Raw genomic sequence first — 26,053 nt, forward strand, 5'->3', positions numbered from 1 at the left:
AGAAACACAAACCTATAGCTATCCATAAATACACAAATGTTAATGCCAGTAATACCCGTTCTGTGGAATCAGGAGATTTTGTTTCCTCTCTCCTTTTCTGTACTTTCCAAGTGGGATTTTTTTTAAAAGCAGCGAACAGTTCTTTTTTAGGTACTACTTTAATAATTTTAAAATTTTATTTTAAAAGCACACATCAATATTCATAAATGTATGGAATCATTGGAAGAATCATAAGAAACTGGTAATAGTGGAAAACCAGAAAATTAGGTGACGCAATTAGGTGAAAAAAAGGGTTATTTTTTGTATATGTTTTTTTATTTATTGTTGAAAGTATTACAAATGTCCCCTTTTCCCCATTGACCCCTTCCACCTCCCGTCCCCACGATACACTTCTCAATGTATCTGTTTCTGTGTCTTTTAAATTCAGTACCACATTTGTTTATCGTTAACCCTCACCCGAGGATATTTTTCCATTGATTATTAGAGAGAGTGGAAGGGAAGTGAACCCATGACCTTAGGTCCACGGGCCGACGCTCTAACCACTGAGCAACACCAGCCAGGGCAGTACCATATTTATCTATTTAAAAACAAATAGTTTTTGAAAAACCACAATGATGTGAAATGACAAACATTTAAATTTCCCCTATTTAATCTTCATTAACTATTATGTGGAAAGCATTAACAGCTGTGAACTGTAAATCTTTTCCTCTAGCCTCAGTGAGATTTGTCAAAATTGCAGTATTAACTGAAAGAATATATCCTTAGGAGATAAATATTTCATTTGAAATACTGTCAGGGGGACTATATACGGATTAGTGTTCCAAGGACGGCCCTGGGCATGTGCGCCTGGCCGCCTCGCTGCTGACTGTGTAAACTGTCCTTGACGCTTGCAGCTCCCTACAAATGGCCATCAGGCTGGGGCCTCTTAAGGGACCCTAGCCCCTGCAGCTTCCTGTGCTGCTACCATCTCCCCCTCAGGCTGGCTTCTCATCCTGGTGGCCAGAACGTACCCTGTGTGGTGACTGACACAGTGGAAGCTGGTGTCGGAGTCCTCACGGTGCTGTCTGCTAGAAATACAGCTGTGTTCCTTGTTCTGTGTCCTTTCTTAAGGCCACATCAACTTGATGCTGGGTAAGTGAACGATCAGGGGAACCTGAAACCCACTCTGGTCACGATAAACTAAAGTAACACAGCACTTCGCCCTTTCATGGTACAATTAGCAGAAATCATAATGAGCTCCTTACTGGATCATTAAGGAACACAAGGTCTTTTCAAAACTAGTGGTGGAATCTAGCTCTACGGTGCTGTGGCCCACTTAGCTAATGACTACAGCCCTCTGCCACTTGTCAGTTACAGGTTGGTCATAGCAAATAAGTGGCTATAATGAAGGAAGTCATACAGGCACTTGCAAAGATTCTAATTAGGAAAAAGATGTTTTAAAAAATATTTAGGAAAATTATACTTTATGGGCCAAACATGTATCCATTTAAATTAATTTAATCAGGCTTCCTACTTTGTTTTTTAACTGTGTTCCATTCTATGGAGCATAAATATTAAATCCTTATAAAATACACTTCATTTTAAATGCTTAAAGTACAAAACACAATTCAAGCACAAAACAATGCATTATGGTATCATGAATACATTTACAAAACCTGGAAATTAAAAATTAACAGCTTCAAATAAGTAGATAATACTCCACAAAGACCTGCTCAACAAGTGACACTTTAAACAGAAGAAAATACAAGCAATGTCAGTTAGTGTTGTTCTTTCAGCAAGTACTGCATGAGATTAAAAACAAGTGTTCAAATTCTAGTAGTGATATTAAACTGCTTTCTAATCTGGGTTAAAAATAGTATGAAGTCTTTAAGTACTTAAGTTATTTGAAAAAATTTTCACTTTCCAATTGGCAACATGACCTTTAAAATATGCCGAGTGCAAATCATGAGTAACAACATGAAGATGCCATAATGTCACATATTTATCACCACAAACCTGCTACTATGCTGCCCAGTACACAGGCACAGGCCTCTCTGGCTCAATGACAAGTGTACAAATCGTAATTCTTATAAGAATCTCACATAAAGTCCAAGAACAAGCAGGTTCAACAAAAGAACTAACCTGTGCTCTTTTGTTTCTTAAAACAAACAAACAAACAAACAAACAAACAAAAAACAATAAAACAGTGTAAGTCAGACTGTGAACCTGAGTGAAAATTCATGTTGAAAAATATCAGCGATGTGTTCATCTTCTTCAGCTGAAAGGGTGAAGCACAATGGCCACAACTTTGTTACAGACTAAAATCCAACAGGTGACTCCAACGCCACCTAAAAATAAAGAGACTCAACATCAGGGAGCACGCCAAGAGTCCTGCCCACATTCCCTGCCTCCACTACCTTTATCCTAGAGGAAACAAGAGTAGTTCCACTCTTTCTGAGCAGCGCTGGGCTAAGATAAGGTTTGCATTTCCTAGGTTGGAATTCATCAGGCTTTCTAGTCATTCGCAGGGCTGCCTTCTTTACTAAGCAGGAATTACACAGGGCAGGGAGCTCTGGTTTGAATCCCTCTTCCCTGCCAGAGAAACAGGCTGTATTATTTATGATCCTAACAGACTGTAAGACCATTCTGTGAAACTATTTGGTTTTCCCTTCTCAACAAAGCTTTGTAAGTGAAGGAATGTTTACCCACACCTTTCTTGTCCACTGGTAAATGAGAAATAGGAAGACAGGCAGCAAGAGTGACCAGTGGCCTGCTGGCTGCCTAGGAGGATGGCCTCTTGCACCAGCACTGCCCTCATGGCTGAGTCCCCCATAGAGGGTGGGGGAAGGGGAGGGGGCACGGCTAAGTTGAAACAGTCATTACTTTTAATTTAGTAATTCACCTCTAGCATTATTACAAATCACAACCGAAGACTGACTGACAAGGACATGTGTTATAACGTTATTCTTGAGAGGAAAATATTTGGACCTAAATAAATATCTTTTAACAGAAAAATTAGTAAATTATGACACAGCCAAATGAAGAACAGCTATTCAAAATTCCTTAATAAAGAAAAGTTTAGCCCGGCCAGCATGGCTCAGCAGTTGAGCATCGACCTATGATCCAGGAGAATGTGGTTCAATTCCCGGTCAGGGCACATGCCCGGGTTTGGGGCTCAACCCTCGGTGGGGGACATGTAGGAGGCAGACAATCAATGACTCTCTCTCCATCACTGATGTTTCTATCTCTCTCTCTCCCTCTTCCTTACTCTCTCTGAAGTCAATAAAGACATTTTTTTAAAAAAAAGTTTATTGGTATGGGAGAAGGCTTACAATATAAAGTAAAAAGGAACAAAAATTGGGCAACCTTAACTATACAAAGGTGGGCAAAATAGATCTACAGTTGTTTGTATGGAAAAATATGTAATACAAGAATAAACTCTGTGTTTTGCATGCTCACAACTGTAAACCTACTTTTGCCCACCCCTGTATAAAAAGAAATAGAAAAAAATGACTGGGAAAAACATGCCACAATTTAAGAGGGATTATCCGCAGCTAATGAGGTTTTTTTTTGTTCTTATTTTTGTAGTCGTTCTACAATGATGTACTACTTTTAACATCCAAAATAAATTATGTTTCAAAAATAAAAGAATGGCAGAGAGCCATAAATGCTCTCGCTATGCATAGAACTGAACAGAGGTCGCAGAGTTTGGGGGAACTAGAAGTGGTGTTTGAACAAGCAGGCTATCGGACTGCAGGTATCGGGCCTAGAGTCCAGAAGCAGACTTGGTTGAAGTCCAGCTCTGCTACATAGTATTTTGGTGACAGCAGACAAGTTAACTAACTTCCCTGGGTCTCCGGCTCCTCACTGTCAGCCTCGCGAGGCTGAGACACAAAGCCTGGCTCCCCGGTGAAATGGACGAGGCAGACGATGTCAGGCTGACTTAACCTTCTACCGCACACCTCCTCCTAAGTGTCGTCATTTTCTCCCACTGTTTCCCAGAAACTCCTACCTGCCACTCTAGTGGGAAATGCTACCAGGCGGTCTAGCGGGGTTATCCATTTACTCGGCACCACAGCCACAGGAACAGAATAGTACTTCCAAATGAGGGAGACCATCAGGGCAGCCTGCAGAGACACCGCTGGTGAGTGCCCCAACCCACCAGTCATGCAGCCAATCACCACAGGAACAGGGGGAAATCTGAAAACAGACTAAGAACACTCCACATCGGTGACCTTAAGCCCTATCAATCCAGTCCCTGCAGCTGACAGCCACTGATAAGATATAAAGTTGACCCTTGAACAACACAGGTTAGGGGCACCAACCCCATACACAGTCAAAAATCCCAGTGTAGCTTTTGACTCCCCCAAAACATAACTACTAATGACTGGAAGCCTTATAGCTAACATCAACAGTCAATTAACACATATTTTATGTTATATGTATCATATACTGTATTCTTAAATAAAGGAAGCTAGAGAAAAAAATGTTAAGAAAATCATAAGAGAAAATACATATATTTTATGCATTCATGACATACCTTTTTCTTAATATTTTTGATATTTCTAGGCTACATGGTTCATCTTCGAGTTTTGTCAAATTGTCACAAATCTCCAAAACATTTTCCAACATATTTATTGAAAAAAATCCACATATATGTGGGCCTGCACAATTCGAACCCATGTTGTTCAAGAGTCAACTGTATAAAACTATTAAATTAGCTGATAAATTAACCAAGATCTCCTGTAACACAAGTGTTCTTTTCTCATTGAATATCTCCTATAAGCAGCCAGACTATGCTACTAAATACACCTTATTAGGGACAGAAGCGATCATACATCTCTAAGATCCTTAAAAAACTAGTTAATTCTCCCATCCACACTCAAGTACTGGCAGCCATGTGCAGAAGTGAGACTTCTGTAAGGTTACTTTTTTTTTAAGCCTCCTACGGACATTTTATTTTATTTTATTTTATTTTATTTTATTTTATTTTATTTAAATACATTTTTATGGATTTCAGAGAGAGGGAGAGAGAGATAAACACCAATGATGAGACAATCATTGATTGGCTACCTCCTGCACGCCCCCTACTGGGGATCAAGCCCACAACCTGGGCATGTGCTCTGACCCGGGAATTGAACCACGACCTCCTGGTTCATAGGTCAATGCTCAACCAATGAGCCATGTCCACTGGACTGTAAGTTTAAATGGTGGGCAGAGGGATGATGCTTTCTCTTCCCTCCTTTCCTTAATAGCACTCCCTCAAGTTGTCTTCTGTCCCCTCTGTGGCCCTGAATATGCTGCTCAAATAAGGAGACCTAAAAGAGGGCCTCCGGCCCTGGCCAGGGGCTCTGTTGGATAGAGCATCATCCCTATACGCCAAGGTTGTGGGTTTGATCTCTGGTCATGGCACATACAAGAAGCTACCAATGAGAGCATAAATAAGTGGAACAACAAATCTCTCTCTCTCCAAAATCAATGAATTTTTTTAAAAAAAATTTAAAGAGGGTCTCTGGCCTAATTTCAGTCCCTGGAAAATCCTATCTCATATCAAAGTGACAGTGCCTCAGGATCAATGTACTTACTATACTCAAACTGCCTGGGTTTTGGGGCGCTTGAGTCCTTTACCCCAGTAAAAATCACTAATAGCACTGAAACTCAGAGATGACTTAAAGCAGCCACGGCAGACCCACAACCTCAGGGTAAAGCAGCAGTAAACAGGTAAAACAATACAATAAAATGCACACATTTTAAGCATTAAAAAAACACAATAAAACAAGTTAAAAATCCCCCCATAAGAAAGCTGTGCGTCAGTGATATTGGACTTTAATGAGAATAACAGGTTCCCTACCTGGAGAGCAGATGGTCACACGTCCTCATACCATGTAAGAAGCAACGGCCAAAATCACTGACCATCTCAGAAAACACAACTAGTAAGTAAGCTGCTCTCACTTCTTCCCCCCGCCTCCCAAAACTGCACTCGAGTGAAGGCCACATAAAGAACTCCAGAGAAGTTGTTTCAGTGTTCATTTGCTTAAAAATCCCAACATTTAACAATTCTAATCAAGAGAAAGGCTTTCTTTAAGTCTAACTTATAAATTCAGAGTGTTCAGAGTTACATGCTGGCAGGACCACACAGCACAGCAGCTGAAGGTGGAAAAACCTGAATCTCCACACCTGGATTCCAGGGGCCAGACGGTTCTAGACACTTACCAACTTTAATGACCCCAGTGACACAATAGGACACTTACTTGCAATATGTAGAAAGCAACACTTATAACCCATTTTATCTTGGCCAACTGAGCCGTCCGTGCTTTCACTGAAAGGAAAACCAGGATGAAATGATTATATCAGTCCTAGAAAGGGAAGAAAATATTCAAGTACACAGAAATGCTATTTCCTCTCACAAAATATTTTCTAAGGATGCATGTACATATAAAATAGAATGTCTTAAGTCACCCACTGTGCTATTATTTCAAATAGGATCACACAGATTGTGAGATGTGAAGCTTTAATTTTGAAAAACCCTAAAGCTATTCATCAAAATCAGAGATTCTTTTCACCATACACTTACCAATAGGACTAAATGTTCTTCCCTGTTTCTCAGTCTACACTATGCACTGATCCACAAGGAAGTCTAGTTTACCCTGTGCCTGGCCTAGGCAGGCCCCTCTGCCTGTTTCATGAGCCATGGAGACAGCTCTCTCACTGTGCACGCTCTCAGCACACAGGCTGCCCTGTGCAAATCATCTTCTGCACAGCACACTGTTAGCACAGTGGCAAACACAAAGATGAGTAAGACCTGAGCCCTAGCCTGAGTCTGCACTCGGATAAAGACACTGCCGGGCACTTTCTGAAGAGCGGAATTAAAAAAGCCCCTGAGAATCCACTTTGAGATTTTTTTCTAGGCTTTCTCTCAGAAAAGTGTTGAATTTGAAAATGACAACCTAACTAACAAGTTAGCTTTGAAGAAACTCTAAGAGTAGCCTGGATGTTTCTGTGTTTAGAAAGCAAAGGTTCACCAGCAAATAATGAGAAAGTAATAATTATTATTGGGTTTCTTCTAGACAACTTAAGTTTATATCAACATTTAGAACATCCAAGAATCAGTACATATATTCCATAATCTTTGTATAAAGATTTCTCTATGAGCAGCTCTTATGAAGCTTTCCAAGCTACAAATGAAAACAGTACCATGAAGGAAGCATATGAGGTCTTGCTTCCCAGCAATGTCATCAGTTTGGCTCAAATAAACTCTTATAAAAATTAAAAAAACAAAACTGCACCATGAGTTTTGAGCTTATCTGTCATCTTGTTGATCTTTCTTTCCAGCCTGGCGTATCTGGCGAACTCGTCCATCATGTTGACAGTGGAGAGCTCTTGCTTCATGTCCTGGATCTCTGCTCTCATCTGAGACTCCTGCTCTGCATCCTTCTGCAGCACCCTGGACATCTGGTAGAGTGGACAGTTGGGGTCAGTGCCTTTCCACCTGGGGTACAATTCTCCCTCACCTCCTCCACCATCCTACCTGCTGCCTCTCTCGCCTGGGCAGGCTGCCCTTTACCTAGATAGCCAGCTTCTGCTGCCTTGTCCTGGTCCTGCTCCCCACAACCACAAAAATAAAACCTCTCTCCGGTTTAAATCGCCATTCACATTATATTTTTCCTTTTGAAGGCATGCCAATGAATTGTTATGATACAAACACATGTATCTTGCACTATAACTGTAAAATTGTAATTATAAAATAAAAACTATTCCTGTCCCCAGAGCTGTCATTCAGGTACAAGGACCCGTTCTCTTCCCTCCCTGGAGAATTCAGTCCTAAACTGGGTAGGCAGAGCAGGATGGGGGGACAGAGTGCCAGCGCAGAGGACTCCGAGCCCAAGCACAGCGAGGAGGGCATTCCTGCAAAGGGACACCCTGGCAAGGAGGGAAGGGGCGGGGGACGGGGGTCAGAGTCAAGCCTAGTGATATGGGGGTCCCCAAGAAAGGGCAGCCTGCCTTTGGAGTCAGAGACAGAGCAGGGAGGGGGGTGCATATGTTATAAAAGGAAGGTACAGAGCCAAACACGGTATCAGCGCCCACGTGGCATCAACCCTGGAGAGGGGGTGCTGGTGGGAGAGTAGTTACAAAGTATTCATCAAATAAAGTAAACCTATTGAGGATAACGGAGCCCGTTTTCGCAGCGGCAGGCCTCAGGCGCCTGCGCAGAGAGCGTGGCCCGCTGGGGCGCTCACCCAGCCCTCCGCCCGGACAGTCCTGGGGCGCCTGCGCAGTGCACACCGCCCGCGGAGACCCCGCTGCGCCCTCGGCGGCGCCAGTCCTGGGGCGCCTGCGCAGTGCGCCTCCTGCATCCCACGCAGAGCAGGTGCTGGGGCGGAGAGCCTTTGCGCCCCCCCTCCTCAGATACCTTTGGCTAAAGAAAATCCTAGATTGTCTGCTAAATGAACAAGATTCTCTCCTCCATGTGTCCTGTGACCAGCTTAAAGGGAAAAAAAGCAAGAACTCTCAGGAAAATTGTAAGTCAACACCAGGGACTGGGGTGTCCTTACCCAAGCACACACCCCACCCTAGTATTAGACTGAGATCCCCTCCCAGGACCTTCCAAGGCTTTGCTGGCTAGAGGATTCCAGACATTAGGGTTTCTCAAGGGCCTCAGGCCAAGGTGCCCAGGGGACCAGCCAGCTGCTCAGCTAGTGGGATGGTGTACCCCTCCCTTGCTTCTGGCTGGACGGAAACGTCCGAAACATTGCAAGATGGTTATCATCTGAAGTACAGGGGCGCGGCCCACTCCTAATCAGACTCCTTTTCTCCTCGGGAGTCTTTCCACTCAGGTCCTCAAATCAGGGCTTCCGATGGCACAGCCTCTAACGGTCGTGGAGCAGCACTTTGCCTACACAGACCAGGACTTCCTTCCAGCACTTCCTTACCTTCAGCACAAGCCCAGGGACCAGGCGGAGCCGGGGGCTGTGCTCGGCTAAGATAATTTGAACCTGGCTAACAATCCCCACAACCAAGGGGAAAGAGGTTTAAGAAAGCTAACTGGCTTGCATTTAGAAAGATTATACAGCCTGTAAGCAGCAGCACAGGATATGTCACAAGTCCAAGGTCAAACCCAATCCTCTTTCATCTACAATAAGCAGGGACGGGGAACGTCAGGCCCACAGGACTCATATGGCCAGTGAAATCATTTGGTCTGGCCATGCCAAGGCCTCACCAAAGAGAAGCAGTTTCAGCCATCCCATTAAATGTTTGACCAAATACAGCAGGCTAATTTTTAAGTTGATAATTTTGTATGGCCCACAGATTATGTTATAAATATCCAAATGGCGCTTGGCAAAAAAAGGTTCCCCACCCCTGAATGAACAGCCACCCTTATGGGGCAGAAGTTCACCCATGTCTAGACTGCAGCAATAACTTCTTGTGACAGTGTTTGGTGTAGGCTTGGTGAAGGAACCTGAGATAACAGGTCTTATTTATAGCTGCTGGCATACCCCAAAGACACATTTCAACTTCCCCCTCAGCTAAGGAGAAATTACAAACAATTCATAGAGGAACATAAAACACAGCCTCTGAGCAACTGAGATTAGTTGCATGTTGCTCCAACATGAGGTGAAATGGGATGGGGTACAAAGGAAGAATGGAAGTGAATCTGCAAGAAAAATAGACAAGAATCCCACAAAATGGAAGACAACATCTGAAAACCATATATCGAGTAAGGAGTTAGTATCCAGAATATATAAAGTACTCCTAACTCAACAACAACAAAACAGCCCCTCACTCCTGCTATGGGCCTACAGAGGGTACCTTTTCCCTGGGGACAGCTCCTGGTGCCCAATTTAAAAATGGCCAAAGGACCTGAAGAGACATTTTTCTAAAGATGAGATACAAATGACCAATAAGCACATGAAATGATGTTTAACACCACGAATCATTAGGAAAAATTTAAATCAAAACCATAATGATAGTACCACCTTGCACCTATTAGAATGGCTATTATCAAAGCAACAACCTAATATGACAAGCATTGGAGAATCTGGAGAAATTGCATCTCTTGTGCAATGCTGATGAGAATGTAAATGGTGCAGCTGCTGTGAAAAACAGAATGGTAGCTTCTCAAAAAAATTAAATGTGGAATTACCATATGATCCAGCAATTCCACTTCTGGGTATTTACCCAAAATAACTGAAAACAGAGACTTGCACAGATATTTGAACACCAGCATTACTCACAACAGCCAAAAGGTGGAAACAATCCATATGTCCATTGAAAGATGAACAGCCCAGCCTGCACGGCTCAGCAGTTTAGCATTGACCTAGGATCCAGGGGATTGCAGTTCCATCCCCAGTCAGGGCACATGCCCAGGTTGCAGGCTCGATTCCCAGTAGGGGGCATGCAGAAGGCAGCTGATCAATTGATGTTTCTTTCTCTCTCCCTCTCCCTTCCTCTCTCTAAAATCAATAAAGACATATTTTAAAAGAAAAAAGATGAACAGATAAACAAAACGTAGTACGTATATACACAATGGACTAATATTCAGCCTTAAAAAGGAATGCAATTCTAACACATACTACAAGGATGAATCCTAAACACATTATGCTAGGTGAAATAAGCCATGAGGTACTTAGAGTAGTCAAATTCATAAAGACAGAAAGTAGCTGCCAGGGAGAGGGCAAATGGGGAGCTAGTGTTTAATGGGTACAGTTTTAGTTTAGGAAGATGAAAAACTTCTGGAGATGGATGGTGGTGCTAGCTGCACAACAATGTGAATGTACTTAATGCCACTGAACTGTACACCTAAAAAGGGTTAAAATGGTAAATTTTATGCATATATATCATACAACATTTTTTTACAAAGAAGAAAGATGGGCAGGGGTCAGCTCTACAAGAGTCCTTCATGCAATTCTAAGAACTTGGGACATCATCTTAAAGACTAAACAGCATCAGGGAAGATTCTCAAGGGGGTGGACAGGGGCTAAGAGAGATGTCTCTATGCGTGAGAACAATAGGTGTAGTAAGGCTCTAGAATAGTGCTTTACACAAAACAGGCACTCAATAAATACTTGCAGAACAAAACCTAAAGTAGAAATCCTGCCTAGTCTTAACCTCCACCCCCCCCCCCAGCAGCAATTTACATGAGGAGAGAAAAGCAGGGAGAGCTGAGTGTCCCAGAATAATGCCACAACCGGAGCATCCGATCTTTGAGGTCTCCGTCTAGATCAGACAGCCCCTCACTCCCGTTGTGTGGAAATAGAGGGCGCCCTTCCCCGGGGAACAGCTCCCTGTGTTTCCCCCACACTTCGCCCCACCAAATGCGCGGCGGAACCCCCCATTCGTGCTCCAGTAGGCAGAGAATCACAAACCAAGGATCAAACTGCCAACCCGAGAGTCACTAGCTGGGCGACTTTCTGGGTCAGACTCCTCTGGGAGGTAAAGGAAGGTGGGGTGACAGTCCTGTCCCAGCCGTCCTGACAGCGGGACGCGAGCTGATGCGCTCACGCCTGGGCAAAGCCGCCGGCTGGGACAGCGCTCCCGGCGCCCAGCGCTCCCCCAACAAAGGAAGCAGCGCACAGTACTGAGGTTCTCAGTCGACGCTGTCAACCACCCCACCCCACCCCCCAGAATGGGTGCTCCTGCACCCTGAGCTCCGTCTCTCCGGGACCTGGCACAGCTGGCACTACCTGCGAGGAAGGCCGAGGCCTCCGGCAAACCCCGGACGCCGTGCGCGCCAGGCACTGTCCCCTCGGCCCAGGGCTGCCGGCAGCCTCCAGACTCGAGGAAACAACGGAGAGGCGGGCGGATGCCAGCGGGCACGAACAATTCCCAGCCTGAACCTCGCCGCCACGTGACAGCGTGGCCAAAAGTTGCCAGGTATTTCTTTTATTTATTTATTTGAGTATTTCTTTCTTAAAACGCAGAAGGGCCCAACCAAGACGCTTCTGCAGGCCGAGCGCGGCCCTCAGGCGGCCAGCGTGAGACCCCTGTGCCTACGCCAGGCTCGGCGGGGACGGAGGTCGCGACCCACCCTGGAAGGCCGGGACGCCACTTACGAAGGAGGAGAAGGACGGGAGGAGGATCCTGAGGACATTGCACCCAAACACGAAGCAGAGCACCAGCAGCCACGCCCAGTGGTCGGCCTCCAGCGCGCTCATCCCGGACGCTCCCAGCAGCTTGCGCGCCGCCAAAGCCGAGGCCCCGGGACCGCGCCGGCGCCGGCGCCCGCGCCTGCGCAGTGCGGCCAGGTCCGGCGCGCCTGCGCACTGCGCCGCGCAGCCGGGAGGCTGGGCCGCGTTTTCCGCCGGGTCCGGGCGGACGGCGCCCCCTGGCCTTCGGGCCGCCGCGGCCTCCTCGCCGCCGCCGCGACTCCCGGGAGACGGGTTTCCCAACTTCGGGTGGTTGGGCGACCACGGTCTCCAGTTTAGGTGTGTCTACGAGCCATTTGTGTGATCGTGTAATTAATATTTTCTATAAGTTGGCTCACTTTTATTTTATTCTATTTAGAATAAACCTTTCCAGAAACAGAAAACTGCCGTGATTATAGCAGCAGGTATCTGTAGAACAAAATGTTTGTAAGCAGTTATATGTCAAATGTATTTTTACATGTCTAAACTAAACACTGTAATAAATCTACAGGATTTCCCAAACTGCACCCCCAGTTAGAAAGCAGGGTTTGGCCTGGCCGGCGCTCCGGGGTTGAGGCGCTGCCCCGCCCACCGGGGTCCCGGTGAGGGCCCCGTGAGGGTCCCGGTGAGGTCCCCGTGAGGGTCGGAGGGCTGTGCCTGGGCTGCGGGTGGATCCCCGGCCTGGCCCGGCGTGGGGGGGGGGGGGGGCAGCCAATTGATGCGTCTCTCACATGGTGTTTCTCTCTACACCCTCCACTCTCCCTGAAATGCAATGGAAAAAGTATCCTTGGGTGAGGATTTTAAAAAAACAAAACAAAATACACTTTACAGTCAGCGTGTAAGAAACTAGTTAACCTACGTTTAGGTGAAAATGGGGTATTACAGCAAAAGAATCCCAGTTCACCTTTATGTACAGTAAATGATGTCTAGCTGCCTCTTCTGCCACGGCTGGAGTCTGAAAACTAAAACCTAATTAAAATGGATCACAGAGCTGTGGTCCTACAAATTTCTGTTTCAAGAAAACACATGGAGCAAAGCTACTTAATATCAGTAGAGTGAATTCTTTCCTTGGAAACACAGCTCGGGGGGTAAGCGATGTGGAGCTGACAAGAACAAAAGGCCTGGAGCCTGCCTCTCCTCCGCAGCCGTCCCCTCCAGCTGGACCAGCCCCAGCTGCCGCCGGCTCCTGGCTCCTCTACAGACTAGAGATTTAGAAGGATTCACAGGGAGAAGCCACCCCTGGAAAGTGATGGCAGCCCCTCCTTCGCCTGTGCCTTTCAAGCTGAAGATGAGCGTTTCAGCTGTTCCCCACCCTACACACCCCACCCCACTAGTGCATACCCCCAGGAAGAGGGCCACCAATTCCTGGTAAGGCGACAATGTGACCAAAAACAACTCCAGAGAAATGTCCTTGACTGCAGCAGCGATGGGAGAGGATCTGGCTTTCAGGAGCAACCCAATTTAAATAACTCAGCTCTCTCGCATTGCTTCATTTGCACAGCTCTCAAAACGAGCACTCACAACGGAAGGCTGAATTTTCCTACTAACATGTGGAAAGAAAACATGAAAGCCAAGACAACTCAATAGGAGTCAGTCTGGATCTCGTAACCAGAGAGGTGCTCAGAGCTGAGTGACTCGAGTCAGTTACTGAGGACAGCCAACACAAAGTGGATTCTTCTCGAGAGATCCAAGCCCAGAGGCGGCACTGAAATACAAGAAACAAGATGGCTTCAACTATTCCCAAAAGAGTGAAAACGGGACAAAGAGAAGAAACAATTTAGTAGGAACTGAATATACCTATTCTTTGCTTTGCCCACTTGGTTTTACTAAATGAAAATGATGATGATGATGACATAGTGTTGAGTCAAAGAGCAGACTGACCACCTTTCCACAATAAATTAAGTAAAATCTGCAGTGTTTATTTCGGTGATGGCACAAAATAAGCTCAGGAAGTTATCTTGAATGCACATTTTACAACCATTATATTGCTCATTAGCTGTCAGCATCCTGGACATGTCCCATATGTTGGCAACATGTTTTAGGATCCAGGATAGCTAACGATAAATGAAGTATGAGGATCTCTTGGAAAATTGCCTTCTAGCATAGCTGAATATTCAAGCGTTCCCTGTGTGCTCACAAATATGTGCATTGTACATGTATATGTGTGTGTGAGGAGCTAATTAGAAAAATGAAGTGTTGTAATTTGGGCTATTTTGCTGTGTTTTTTAAGTTGTTAAATTTATGCAAAATTTTTAAATGCTAATGTTTAAGTATACGTAAAGACAGCACTGTTAATATTGCTAGATAGCCCGGCCAGGCGTGGCTCAGTGGTTGAGCGTTGACCTCGGATCCAGGCGATCGGGTGTTCGATTCCCAGTCAGGGCACATGCCCAGGGTTGTGGGCTTGATCAGTGACTCTCTCATCATTGATGTTTCTACCTCTCTCTCTCCCTCTCCTTTCCTCTCTCTGTAATCAATAAAGATATATTTAAAATATATATATATTGCTAGATAGTTGTTGAGCAACATTGTGAATATACTAAATGCCCCAGGACTGTACCCCTAAAATGGTTAATCGCATCTTACGTAAATTTAACCTCAATTTTTTTTTTAATCCTCACCTGAGGATATTTTTCCCATTGCTTTTCAGAGAGTAGAAGGGGGAGAAACAGAGACAGAAACATCAATATGAGACAGTCCCATCGATTGGTTGCCTCCTGAATGTGCCCCAACTGGGGCCAGGGATTGAGCCTGCAACTGGCCAAAATCGAACCCAGGACTCTTCAGTTCGGAGGCCGACTTTCTAACCACTGAGCAAACCGGCTAGGGCTCACCTCAACGTTTAAAAATTGCTAGAACAGTCCTGGCCGTGTAGCTCAGTTGGTTAGAGCATCGTCCCCATATGCCAAAGTTGTAGGTTCAATTCCCTGTCAGGGCACATATAAGAATCAACCAATGATTCTTCCTCTCTCTAAAATCAATTAAAAATAAATAAAAATGCTAGAACTAAATAACTTTTATTTTATCCTGGCTGGAGTGGCTCAGTTGGTTGAGTGTCCTCCAGTGCACCGAAGGGTTGCTGGTTCGGTTGCCAGTTTGGTTGCAGGTTGGATTCCTGGTCAGAGCATGTACCTGGGTTGCAGATTTGATCCCCAGTGGGGGAGCCTATGGAAGGCAACCAATTGATCTCTCTCTCCCTTCCTTTCTCTAAGTATGTCCTCAGGTGAGGATTGATTTTAAAAATGTTTTTTATTTTAGTCTGTTATGCTAAGCCTTCTGAATATGCAAAATTCAGGTTAAAAAATTAATCTTATTGATATGAGTACAGTTGACTTCATTTAAACCTCAAATTTTCAAAAGCTGTGTACTATGTCCAGAAATTTATCTCTAAATAAACCTCTCATTAGTTTTAAAAAATAAAAAAATAATTTCAAACATACAGAGAAATTGCAAAAAATAAAAATGTGAAGAACCCAATACCCTTAGATTCACCTACTTTAACATTTTACCCATTTGCTTTATCATGTTTCCTCACCCTATCTTTCAGTACATCACTAAGAACCTTCTCTTATATAATTGCAGTACCTGTGTTAACTTCAGTATAGTTAACATTGATATCACGCTTTTATCTAGCTGCCATTTGTGTTTCAGTTTTGTCCTTTGTAGCATTTTCCCCTCCACTACAAGATCCAGTCCAGGGTCAGGTACTGCATTTAATTGACATGTCTCTTTGGCCTCCTTTAATTTGGAACATTTCCATAGTTTTTGTCTTTTATAACATTGACATTTTTTAAGATGTAGTTCCCCTAATAAAAAAAAATAAAAACTTTTTTTTTTTTAATCCTCACTCGAGGATACTTTTTCCATTGCTTTTCAGAGAGAGTGGAAAGGAGAGAAAAGCATTGATGTGAGAGAGAGGCATCGATTGGTAGCCTCCCGCACACACCCCTACCAGGGCCAGGGATCGAGCCTGCAACGGAGGTTTGTGCCCTTGGCGGGAATTGAACCAGGACCCTTCAGTTCACAGTCCAGCGCTCTAACCACTGAGAAAACCAGCTAGGGCAATAAAAAAAACAAAACTTTTTGAGAAAGTGCTGACCTGTTTTACAAAGTGGTTTACCATTTTACATTGTGACCAACAAGGTTTGAATCCAGTTCCTCCACATCCTATCCAATGTCAGTCTTTTACATTTTAGTCTTTCTAATAGGTGTGTAGCGGTAGCTCATTAGACTCTTTTGCTGTATTTGTAGTTCCCTGATGACTACTGATATTGAGCAGGTTTTCATGTGCTTGTCATTCTTATATCTTTCTGGATGAATTATCTGTTCAAACCTCTTGCCCCCTTTTTACTCAGTTGTTTATTTTCTTAGAACTGGATAGTTTTGAATTCATTCTCGATACAAGTCCTTTATCTGTATAGGCTTTGCAAATATTTGCTCCCAGTCTGTGGCTTGTCTTTTCATTCTCCTAAAAATGTTCTTTGAGCCCGGCCTTCATGGCTCAGCAGTTGAGCATCAACCTATGATTCAGACGATGGAGTTCGATTCCCAGTCAGGGCACATGCCTGGGTTGCAGGCTCAATCCCCAGTTAGGGGCATGCAGGAGGCAGCCCATCAATGACTCATCATTGATGTTTCTCTCTGTCTCACCCTCTCCCTTCCTCTCTCTGAAATCAATAAAGACATATTTTTTAAAAGGGAGAGGGTAATTCTTGTAAAAAAAAAAAATGTTCTTTAAGAAGATTTTAAACTATAGTGACAGAAAGCATATCAGTGACTTCCTAGAGACCTGAGGGTGTGACCAGAATTGATTGAAAATCCTATCCATATCAGTGACTTCCTAGAGACCTGAGGGTGTGACCAGAATTGATTGATAGGTGTTTTATATGTTCTGTAAATAGATTGTTGTGACGATTGCACAATTCTGTAGATTTACTAGGAATCACTGAATTTTACGCTTAAAGCGAGTTTTATGCAATGTTTTCTACTACAACTTTAATTTTTTTTAATTGTTAAGGTATTAAAGCCTTCTGTGTATCAGACACTTTACTAACTCCAGGGTGTAAAACGATGGTGAACAAAACATCCACAATCCTTATTCTCCGGTAGACTTGACTAAGCAAATATTTAAGTACTGCCCGAGCTGGTGTGGCTCAGCTGGCTGAGCACCCTCCAGTACCGACAGGCCTCCCATCCGGCTGCGGGCAGGGCACACACCCTGGTTTCTGCCTCCATCACCAGCAGGGGGCGTGCAGGAGGCAGCCGATCAATGACTCTCATCATTGATGTTTTTCCCTCTCCCTCTCTCTGAAACCAATAAAAATATATTTAAAAAAAAAAAAAAGAGGACGCTACCCAGAAACAGCCGACTCCAAACAACGCAAGGGAACATCGCGGTGAGTCCCGGGAGGTCGCAAAGACCCGCGCCTGCGCGCCGCGGCGCCTCCGGAGTCGCCAGCTCCCGCTTCCCTTCCCACGACCTCCCTTCCAGCGCCTGCGCATTACAACCCGCTTCCCGCAGGCTGCGAAGCTTGCGACCCTAGATACCCTTCCTTGCCGACTGACGTGGGAGAAATGGGCTCGTACTCGACTCCATTGTCTCTCCCTTCCCCAGCCTACGAGACGAACTTTAAGTTTCCGTCGCAAGTCCCCCTGGATGGAAGGGCCTGGACACTCGTGGCCTGCAGAGATCTGGCGCGCGCCCAGGTATCCAGGAGAGCAGTGGGCGGGCTCACCCGCCGATCACGTGGTGGGCGTCCGCCAATCGGCATGCAGACCGCACTTTGCGGCTCCGCTTCAAACTACCGTGAGGCGAGAGCGGCCTCTGAGGCCCCGCCCCGCTCGCCTGGGTCTGGGGCCCCGCGAGATGGCAGGCGGGAGTGGGGGCGCCCAGAGCGGGGGCGGGGCGCAGTGGTCGAGTGACGGCCCGCCTCACCTATTCAGGGCGCGGACCGCAGGGGGGTGGGCCCCGCAGCCAATGGGAAGGGGCGGGGGGCGGCCCGGCGGGCGAGGAGGGGGAGCGAGTGGCCGGGGGATGCGGGGGGAGGAGGAGGCGGGCTCCCAATCCGGTTTCATCCGGTTCTCCCACTGCCCCCATCGCGGGTCCGAGCAGCTTGGGCGGCGGGAGACGCGGCAGCGGCCAGGCAGCCCAGGTTCGCGAAGCCCCGAGGCGCGCCGCGGCCCTCTGGCACCCAGCTCGCGCCCGCCCCGCCGCCACGATGCCCAAGAGGAAGGTGAGCGGGGACCGCAGCCCGCACACGCCCCCTCCGCCGCCCGGGCCTGCTGCGGCGCCCCGCGCGGCCCAGGCCTGGCGCGTCCGCGGCGGTGCTGGGCCCCTGGAGGCGCCCCGGGCCCCGCGGCGGGCGGGCGGCGGGCGCGCGGCGGCGTCGTGAGCGGCGCCCGGGAGCGTGCGGTGGCCCGGAGAGCCGGGTGGGAGATTCGAACGCGGCGGCGGGAAGCCCCTGACGTCAGCCGGGCATTGTTCTGGCGGGCGGGCGGGCGCGCGGGGGCGCGCGGGGCTCGGGCACTTCTGCGCGCGGGCTGCTCCCACTCGCCCGTGCGCTTCCTTCCCCAGGTGAGCTCCGCCGAGGGGGCGGCGAAGGAGGAGGTGAGCGCCCTGGCCTCGCCCTGGGGGAGGGGGCGGGTCGCGCGGCACCCTTCAGCCCTCACTCGTGTCTCTTTCCTCTCCCGAAGCCCAAGAGGAGGTCGGCGCGGTTGTCAGCCGTAAGTACAGCGAGCCCCGTACCCGTTTCTTTCTCGTGGGATCGTGCCCAGCGAAGGTACTCAGTGCCACCTTTGCCTTTCAGAAACCTGCTCCCGCAAAAGTGGAAACGAAGCCCAAAAAGGCGGCGGGAAAGGTAGGCGTCAAACTTGCCCTAGTGGACCCGCGTGTCTCCGAAGGGCCGCTGTGCCACTGCCCGCGGGACTGTCCCGTAAGAAAACGCTGTTGCCGGCGACCAACCCCGTGACTGTGAATATCGCAGAGTAGTTGTTGGATGTCAGTCTCCTGAAATGTCGAAATTTTATCTCATTTTCTTAAGTTTTGTATTTTAATAAATTTTTTTTTTTTTGGTCTGGGTAAAATATGGACATAATTGTCCTGGCTGACAGGGATGTAATGTGTCTCGTTAATGCTGCTGCAGAATTTAGGAAACTTGATGACTGAAAGTATTAAATATTAACTTGAGCTTATAAAGGAAACCCATTCTTTGTGTTGTGTACGTGTGTATGTATAGTCAGTGCTTGTCCATGGCTGCATGCTTGTGTTTCTTTTGACAATTATAGCCAAGCTGGGACTGAGGCCAGGAGGAAGGGAATGTGTAAGTTTTTGCATGTCAAGCTCACAGGCCAAGGTAGGGGATCATATCTTACCTGTGTGGGTACATCGAGAGTTGTGTTCTCTGAGAACGTAACAATTCTAAAAGTGTTTTATTTGCAGTGATGTGTAAAGGAGTTCAGGAAATCTTTTTTTCCTGACATGCTCAAGTTCTCCGTGACACTTGTTGCTCTGAATAGATTTATGGCTGCATTATTCACATTGCAGGTCTTTGGAGTGAAGTTCCTGGGGATATGTACATTTGAAAACTTAAGTTGGAAAAGCAGAATATATGCAAATCATTTGTAACTTTGCTTTGGTAGATAGCAGTGAAACCGCCTGCTGCTAAGCGCTCTGTGTTCTTCAAGGGAAACTTATGGTGTGATTAATTTCTGTTCACTCAGAACTTAAGTGAGAGTTTGGTATTTGCAATCTCTCCCTGCCCCCCAAGAAAATCCTGTCCTAAAATCTTAGGTGGAATCTTAGCACTGCACAAAGATTCTCTCCCCCCACCCCGTTTCTATATTTAAACATTGTACAGAGTTGAGTGTAAAAATCTTAACTTTTCTTCAGTAGGAAGTTCTGTTTGATGATGATTGATGTTTTTAAAAAGGGGTTCAAGGGAGGTATAAACATAGTACGTTAGTTTAGAATTTCTCACACCAGAAGATAATGCAGAAATTCTCTGTATACAAAGTTAGAGTACCCCAGGAAGTTTTCTTGAAGGATGGGGGGATGGGGGAGCAGATTTTGCTCCAAAATGTTAGTAGGAACAGTATACTGTTATTACCCATCTTTTATTCTTTGCTTTTCTAATAAACTAATAGGCTGAAGTACTATGCCTATTTCCCTCTTAAGTTATTCTTCCTTTCCTTATTTACCTCTGTCTCTATTTTTATCTGCCTTAAAGTTATTTTAATGAAAACAGTTCAAATTTTAATTCCAGTTTGGGACATCAAATGTAATAAACATTTTTCTTCCTCTCAGAGGTCAACAGGTAAGTCTTCATGTCAGTGTTCCTTAAGGAGTAAACCTGTCAGTTCAATTTGCCCAAAGGAAAGGGGGCAGTGGCTTTTTTTCCTGTAAAGCTTTTGATGTGTTGATCACCATACTGCCGGTTAGACATGCTGTTTTCAAAGCATGTGCATCCCAATGTGTGCTCCTGACTCGGAGAATTTCTTTAGAAGCATTTTGAAAGTGGAAGTGTACATTTAAAAAGCATGTTGATTGATTTTGTTTCCTCTAGCTTTCTAGCTATTAATAGTTAAAAGTGGTATTAATTCAATCCAGGCTATTACTGCATATTGTATTTTCACTTTTAAGGTTTTACATTTTTATGTTATTGTAGTGGTTGTGAAATGAATGGGAAAGCTAAAGAAATCAGATTGCAAACGAATAGTTGTTTTGTTTTATTATTATTTTTTAAATGTCTTTATTGATATCAGAGAGAGGGAGATATAGCAACATCAATGATGAGAGAGAGTCATCAGTTGGCCTCCTTCTGCATGCCCCCCACTGGGGATTGAATCCTCAATCCGGGCACATGCCCTGATCAGGAATTGAACCGAAATCTCCTGGATCACACATCCAATGCTCAACCACTGAGCCACACCAGCTGTGCGCAAATGAATAGTTTTTAAGTACAGGAGTGATTGTGACCTTTCATGGTAACAACATATATAGCAGTGTTATCCCAAATATGTTTGTTTACATAATTTATTATTTATCCGTAAGGTACGAAATTATTAGCGCTTGTCGTGCTGTCTTTATGGAATGCCACAACTGGTACAGGATACATGGCACTGATTTTTTTCCTCCTCTTAGCATTGACGTTTGTGAGATCCACCTGCCTGTCTTTGTTGCCATTTAACTCAAGTATTGGTCAGTATTGATAGGGGTCTTTATACAACTTACTGGTGACCTGGCTTAATTTAATTTCCATGTTGCTACATTCTTTATTTACAGGAAATGTTAAGGTATTTGTTACTCTTCCCCATTGATGGATGGTATCCAAAAATATTGTTCTATATTGCTTTAAAGGTGGCTTAAATTTTGAACCTATTTTATCGTCATACTAATTAATATGTGTGCTTTCAGATTCTTCAAACACCTAAATGATAACGATAAACTCAAAATTGATCCTTTTAGCTACTCATTATATGATAGTCAACCTGACCATACAGCATGGTGCTTTTTTCAGGTGAATGGGCTTACTGTGAGGGTAAGTGTCTGTCAGGACAGTGGACTTGTGACTGTTTGACTATTGTTCATGTTTCCCAGAAGTTTGACAGTTACCAGGGTAGAGGTTCCTCCAACTGTTCTTCGCCTCATTTATTCTGTCATGTGGAAATTTAGAGAACACTGGGTGACGGAGAAGGCACTGGAGAAAGTTGTGTAGTTCAGGCTTTAGGTTTAATCAACACAAGAGGCTTGCTGGGCAAGTCCTGAACAGTTCTCCTTAGCAGATTTGGTTGTCCTGATGACTGGGGGTGGACCCTAAGGTGGCTTGTATAGAAAGTGTGTCATGGAAAAATAAAAATAAATAAAAATAAAAAATAAATTTAAAAAAAAGTATGTCATGTAACTCAGGCTGACGTGTGACAAAGCATTAACATTTCAACTATTGTGGCTACTGTTTCTATCATAGGATAAATCTGCAGACAAAAAAGTGCAGACGAAAGGGAAAAGGGGAGCAAAGGGGAAGCAGGCTGAAGTGGCTGACCAGGAGCCCAAAGAAGACCTACCTGCGGAAAATGGGGAAACTAAAAATGAAGAGGTGGGAGTGTGCGTGTGTGTTGGGTTTTGACACTGACGGTAGATAATAAATTGTATACTTTTATGTAGCCCATAAGACAGTCTGTTTTTTATAATATTGAAAGTTTTGTATGGTAACCCCATGTGAATGGACAGATTATTTTTATGAATTAGATCATACTTGTAAATATATATGTAAATGGTTTCTTTTCAAGAAAGTAAACGAGAAATTTTAATACACTCAGAATTTCACCAGTAATGTGCACTGTCTATGTTGTATATGGGGTTCGTTAATATAAAAAAGATTTAATTTACTAACTGGTATGGCACTCATTTTTCTTTCTTTTACATGACCTCAGGAATTTATTTAAATAAATAATCCCTTTTCAAATTGCTGTCTATAATTTTCTTTTTGCCTGGGCGGGCGTGGCTCAGCAGTTGAGCATCCATCTAGGATCCATGCAGGAGGCAGCCGATCAATGACGACTCCCTCATCATTGATGTTTCTCTTTCTCTCCCCCCCCCCTTCCTCTCTCTGAAATCAATAAAGATACATTAAAAATAAATTTTTTAATCCATTCCCTTCATTTGGCATATTTTTACCACTTATTTCTAATGAAGGTTGTTTATTTTTCTTAAATTTGTCTGACTAGGACTGAGTAACAACTTAATCAAGCAAATAAAAAGTAACTAAGATAAACAAATGCACAGTGTATGTGATGTTAAGTCGATGTCCTTAATCTTTATTCTTTTAAGCTCTGAGGAAAAGAGGCCTTTTTTTTAATCCTCACCCAAGGATATGTTTTTATTGATTTCAGAAGAGATGAAGGGGTGGGGGAGAGAAGGGATGAAACGATAATGTGACAGAGAAACATTGGCTAGTGGCTGCCCTTAGGCACCCCAACCAGGGATCACGCCCATAACCTAGGTATGTGCACTGACCAGAAATTGAACCCACAGCCTGCTTGGTGTACAGGACAGGGCTCCAGTCAGTGAGGCACCCTGCCAGGGCATGAAGAGAAGGTTTCTAAAAAAATAAGTGGGCTGCAAGGTTTTGATAAATAACTTCTTAAGCCAACCACAAGCGTCTTTTTTTATGTTATATTGGCTAAACTAGAAAAGATAATTTAGTTATTTACTTTCAAACTTTTCTATTTATAGATCAAATTTTAATGTAATCTGCTTATTTCTAAATTGTAAAATAGGTAATCACAGTTTACTTTCAGTTCTTAGTTCTAACCATATGTGAAATATTATGTAATATAAGAAGACATTACTAATCTAGTTATGAGAGAAGAATTTGACCTACTATATGTTAGCAAAGCATAATTGATTGTTAGTCATGGTGGTTATGTTTTTATAAGGTTGCTGTGAATACTGAAAAGTTGTAAATAGGGGAAATACAGGGTTAGATTGCGATACTGATCACACTTCCATTAACTGATCAGTGCAAACCTTATTTTATGTGTGTTTCTGTGTAATATGTGTTGTCAGTATGTTAGCATTGAACTCGGGGCCAATAGAAACGTAACTCATGCCTAAATGAAGCTATCCTCCACGTGTGTGTTTTCTCCAGAGGACACATCACAACATCCTTGCACTTGGCAATACTAGAAAACAACATTTGGCACTAACTAGAGCATTAAAAAGATGCTTGTTAACAGTATTAGAGAGGAGACAAAAAGGCAGCACCACCTCAGCTGGGAGTGTGTGTGTTGAACGACTCAGGTATTTGGTGTTATTTGTCTGCACGCAACTGTGGAATCACCATGAGTATTGGTTTTAGGATTACAAATAAATTTTAGTGAGTGGGTGAATTACTGATGCGGATTGACTGTGTTTTTCTTAATCCTCAGCTGAGGATAGGTTTTTCATTGATTCTAGAGGGGGCGGGGGGAGAGAAACATCATTTGGTTTCCTCCTGTATGCTCCCCGGCCAAGGATCCCACCCAGTGCCTTTGGTGCACAGGTCAGGACTCCAACTGACACTGGCCAGGACTAGGGCCGACTGTTTCTGAGACCTACTAGTTCTATGTATATAAGTAAAACTTATATTGTGTTAAATGCTAAAGCTCTCAAAGCTCAGCAATGACACAGAAACCAAATGTCTCATCGTAACTTTTCCTTTGATCTGCAGAGCCCAGCCTCGGATGAAGCGGGAGAGAAGGAAGCCAAGTCTGACTGATACCACATACCCTGTCTGATGAGTGTCCCTGTCTCCCTTCTTGTACAATCCAGAGGAATATTTTTATCAACTATTTTGTAAATGCAAGTTTTTTAGTAGCTCTAGAAACATTTTTAAGAAGGAGGGAATTCCACCTCATCCCATTTTTTTAAGTGTAAATGCTTTTTTTTAAGAGGTGAAATCATTTGCTGGTTGTTTATTTTTTGGTACAACCAGAAAAATCGTGGGATATTGATACAGGAGGCTATGATTGTCCTGGGTGTCAGCTTAACATTCCATAGATGGGGGCCGTTTTTATATCCTATAATACAAATACTAAATGACAACTTGGAGTCAGTCGTGCATTTAATATGTCTTGAACATTTTAAATTACTTCTATTCCCATGTTTTTGGTAGAAGTGTTTCCTAAAGAAAACCACTCCTTGGTCTTGGCTCTCCCTGTCAGAATTTCGTGCACTCTGTAACATCTTTGATGTGGTAGTCCAGTTTTCCTAGTAACTTTGTTAATGTGCTGTGAAAGATTGAAAATTTGATTATGTAGTATATATATATTAAATTGTGAATTAGTGGGACTTTGATGTAACAGCGTATCAACATTTGAAGATACTGGTACTTGATACTCTATTAAGGGAAATTAGCCTCCAAGTTTTAAGCTGGAAAGTCACTGGAATAACTTTAGAAAAGACTTACAACTACATGACTTTGCATTTTTGGTACGTTATGTTAAGAATTGTGTACAAATTGAAATGTCTGTGTACTTATTCTCAAAACAAACAATAAAATCTCAATTATGAAAGAATTCTTTGAAGCACACAAATGAAGTTCTGGCTTAAATTTTATTTAACAATTTACATACACTTCCAAAGTTTTCTTAAAATTTAGCCCGGCCGGGCATGGCTTAGCGGTTGAGCGTCGACCTAGGATCCAGGAGATCGGGGTTCGGTTCCCGGTCAGGGCACATGCCCGGGTTGCGGGCTGCAGCCGATCAATGACTCTCTCATCATTGATGTTTCTATCTCTCCCTCTCCCTTCCTCTCTCTGAAATCAGTAAAGATATATTTTTTTAAAAAAGTTTTCTTAAAATTTAAAGTGTGAAATATTTAATTTTTCTGTAAATTACTTGAACACATCTACATTTTACTTTGAAGATGTTTGTGTGACTAAATTGGTTTAATAATGGAGAAATAGTCCAGTGTCCTTTGAAGCAAAATAAGTTGTCACTCCGCAGGAAGTAAGCTTGTAAGTACTGACTAAGCCAGAACTAGACCTAGTGTGGTTTGTATTTGCATATTTTTGAGATTTGCTTTCTTGTGTATTGGACTTGGTGTTCTGCCATGGAAACAGTCTTTAGAGGTGGTTGGTGTTGGACACCTGCACCTATTTGGCAAATACGAAAACAGCTGGGCCAGGGAAAGCACCTTGCCATGGTTACCACTAAAGGAGACCTTGGAACAAAGTTTAGAGGTTCTGTACACTTGACATGTTACTCTGCCTGTGGACTGATGAGAAGGAGGCAAGCGTGCCTCAAAAATGGGGTTCCTGGGTGGTCAGCTCTGCAAGGACTATATGCCCAAATGACCATTTTGAGAAGCCCATGGGGAGTGGTGAGGTGTGGCATCTTAAAAAGTGTGAGACCACAGAAGAAAAATGCAAAAAGGACACTGACAGGAAGAACTAACACCCAAAGAAGGGTTTTGG

General features: G+C 44.3%; 2 protein-coding genes across 2 annotated transcripts; one reads left to right on the top strand and one right to left on the bottom strand.

The window, feature by feature from the left end:
• Positions 1-148: 148 nt before the first annotated feature.
• GET1 (guided entry of tail-anchored proteins factor 1) lies at positions 149-12,224 on the bottom strand. The gene is made up of 5 exons (XM_081138075.1): positions 12,030-12,224; positions 7,266-7,431; positions 6,231-6,298; positions 3,992-4,106; positions 149-2,327 (listed from the first exon to the last, which is right to left on the bottom strand). Exons 1-5 carry the CDS (start codon positions 12,129-12,131, stop codon positions 2,254-2,256), a joined length of 525 nt encoding a protein of 174 aa, XP_080994201.1. The 5' UTR covers positions 12,132-12,224; the 3' UTR covers positions 149-2,253.
• A 5,879-nt stretch (positions 12,225-18,103) lies between these two features.
• Positions 18,104-25,154, top strand: HMGN1 (high mobility group nucleosome binding domain 1). Its single transcript, XM_081138290.1, has 6 exons — positions 18,104-18,334; positions 18,676-18,708; positions 18,795-18,824; positions 18,908-18,958; positions 22,064-22,192; positions 24,308-25,154. Exons 1-6 carry the CDS (start codon positions 18,320-18,322, stop codon positions 24,353-24,355), a joined length of 306 nt encoding a protein of 101 aa, XP_080994416.1. The 5' UTR covers positions 18,104-18,319; the 3' UTR covers positions 24,356-25,154.
• Positions 25,155-26,053: the final 899 nt, after the last annotated feature.

This window comes from Miniopterus schreibersii, assembly GCF_964146895.1.
Source record: "Miniopterus schreibersii genome assembly, chromosome: 5".
NCBI lineage: Eukaryota > Metazoa > Chordata > Mammalia > Chiroptera > Miniopteridae > Miniopterus > Miniopterus schreibersii.

Excerpts from the sequence above, each read along its gene's own strand:
- GET1 (XM_081138075.1), bottom strand. The coding sequence starts at position 12,131 with ATGAGCGCGCTGGAGGCCGACCACTGGGCGTGGCTGCTGGTGCTCTGC. Across the intron at positions 7,432-12,029 it reads TCCCGTCCTTCTCCTCCTTC|ATGTCCAGGGTGCTGCAGAA; the intron begins GTAAGTGGCGTC and ends CCACTCTACCAG. Across the intron at positions 6,299-7,265 it reads AGATAAGCTCAAAACTCATG|TGAAAGCACGGACGGCTCAG; the intron begins GTGCAGTTTTGT and ends TTTTCCTTTCAG.
- HMGN1 (XM_081138290.1), top strand. Across the intron at positions 18,709-18,794 it reads AGGGGGCGGCGAAGGAGGAG|CCCAAGAGGAGGTCGGCGCG; the intron begins GTGAGCGCCCTG and ends CCTCTCCCGAAG. Across the intron at positions 22,193-24,307 it reads GGGAAACTAAAAATGAAGAG|AGCCCAGCCTCGGATGAAGC; the intron begins GTGGGAGTGTGC and ends TTTGATCTGCAG.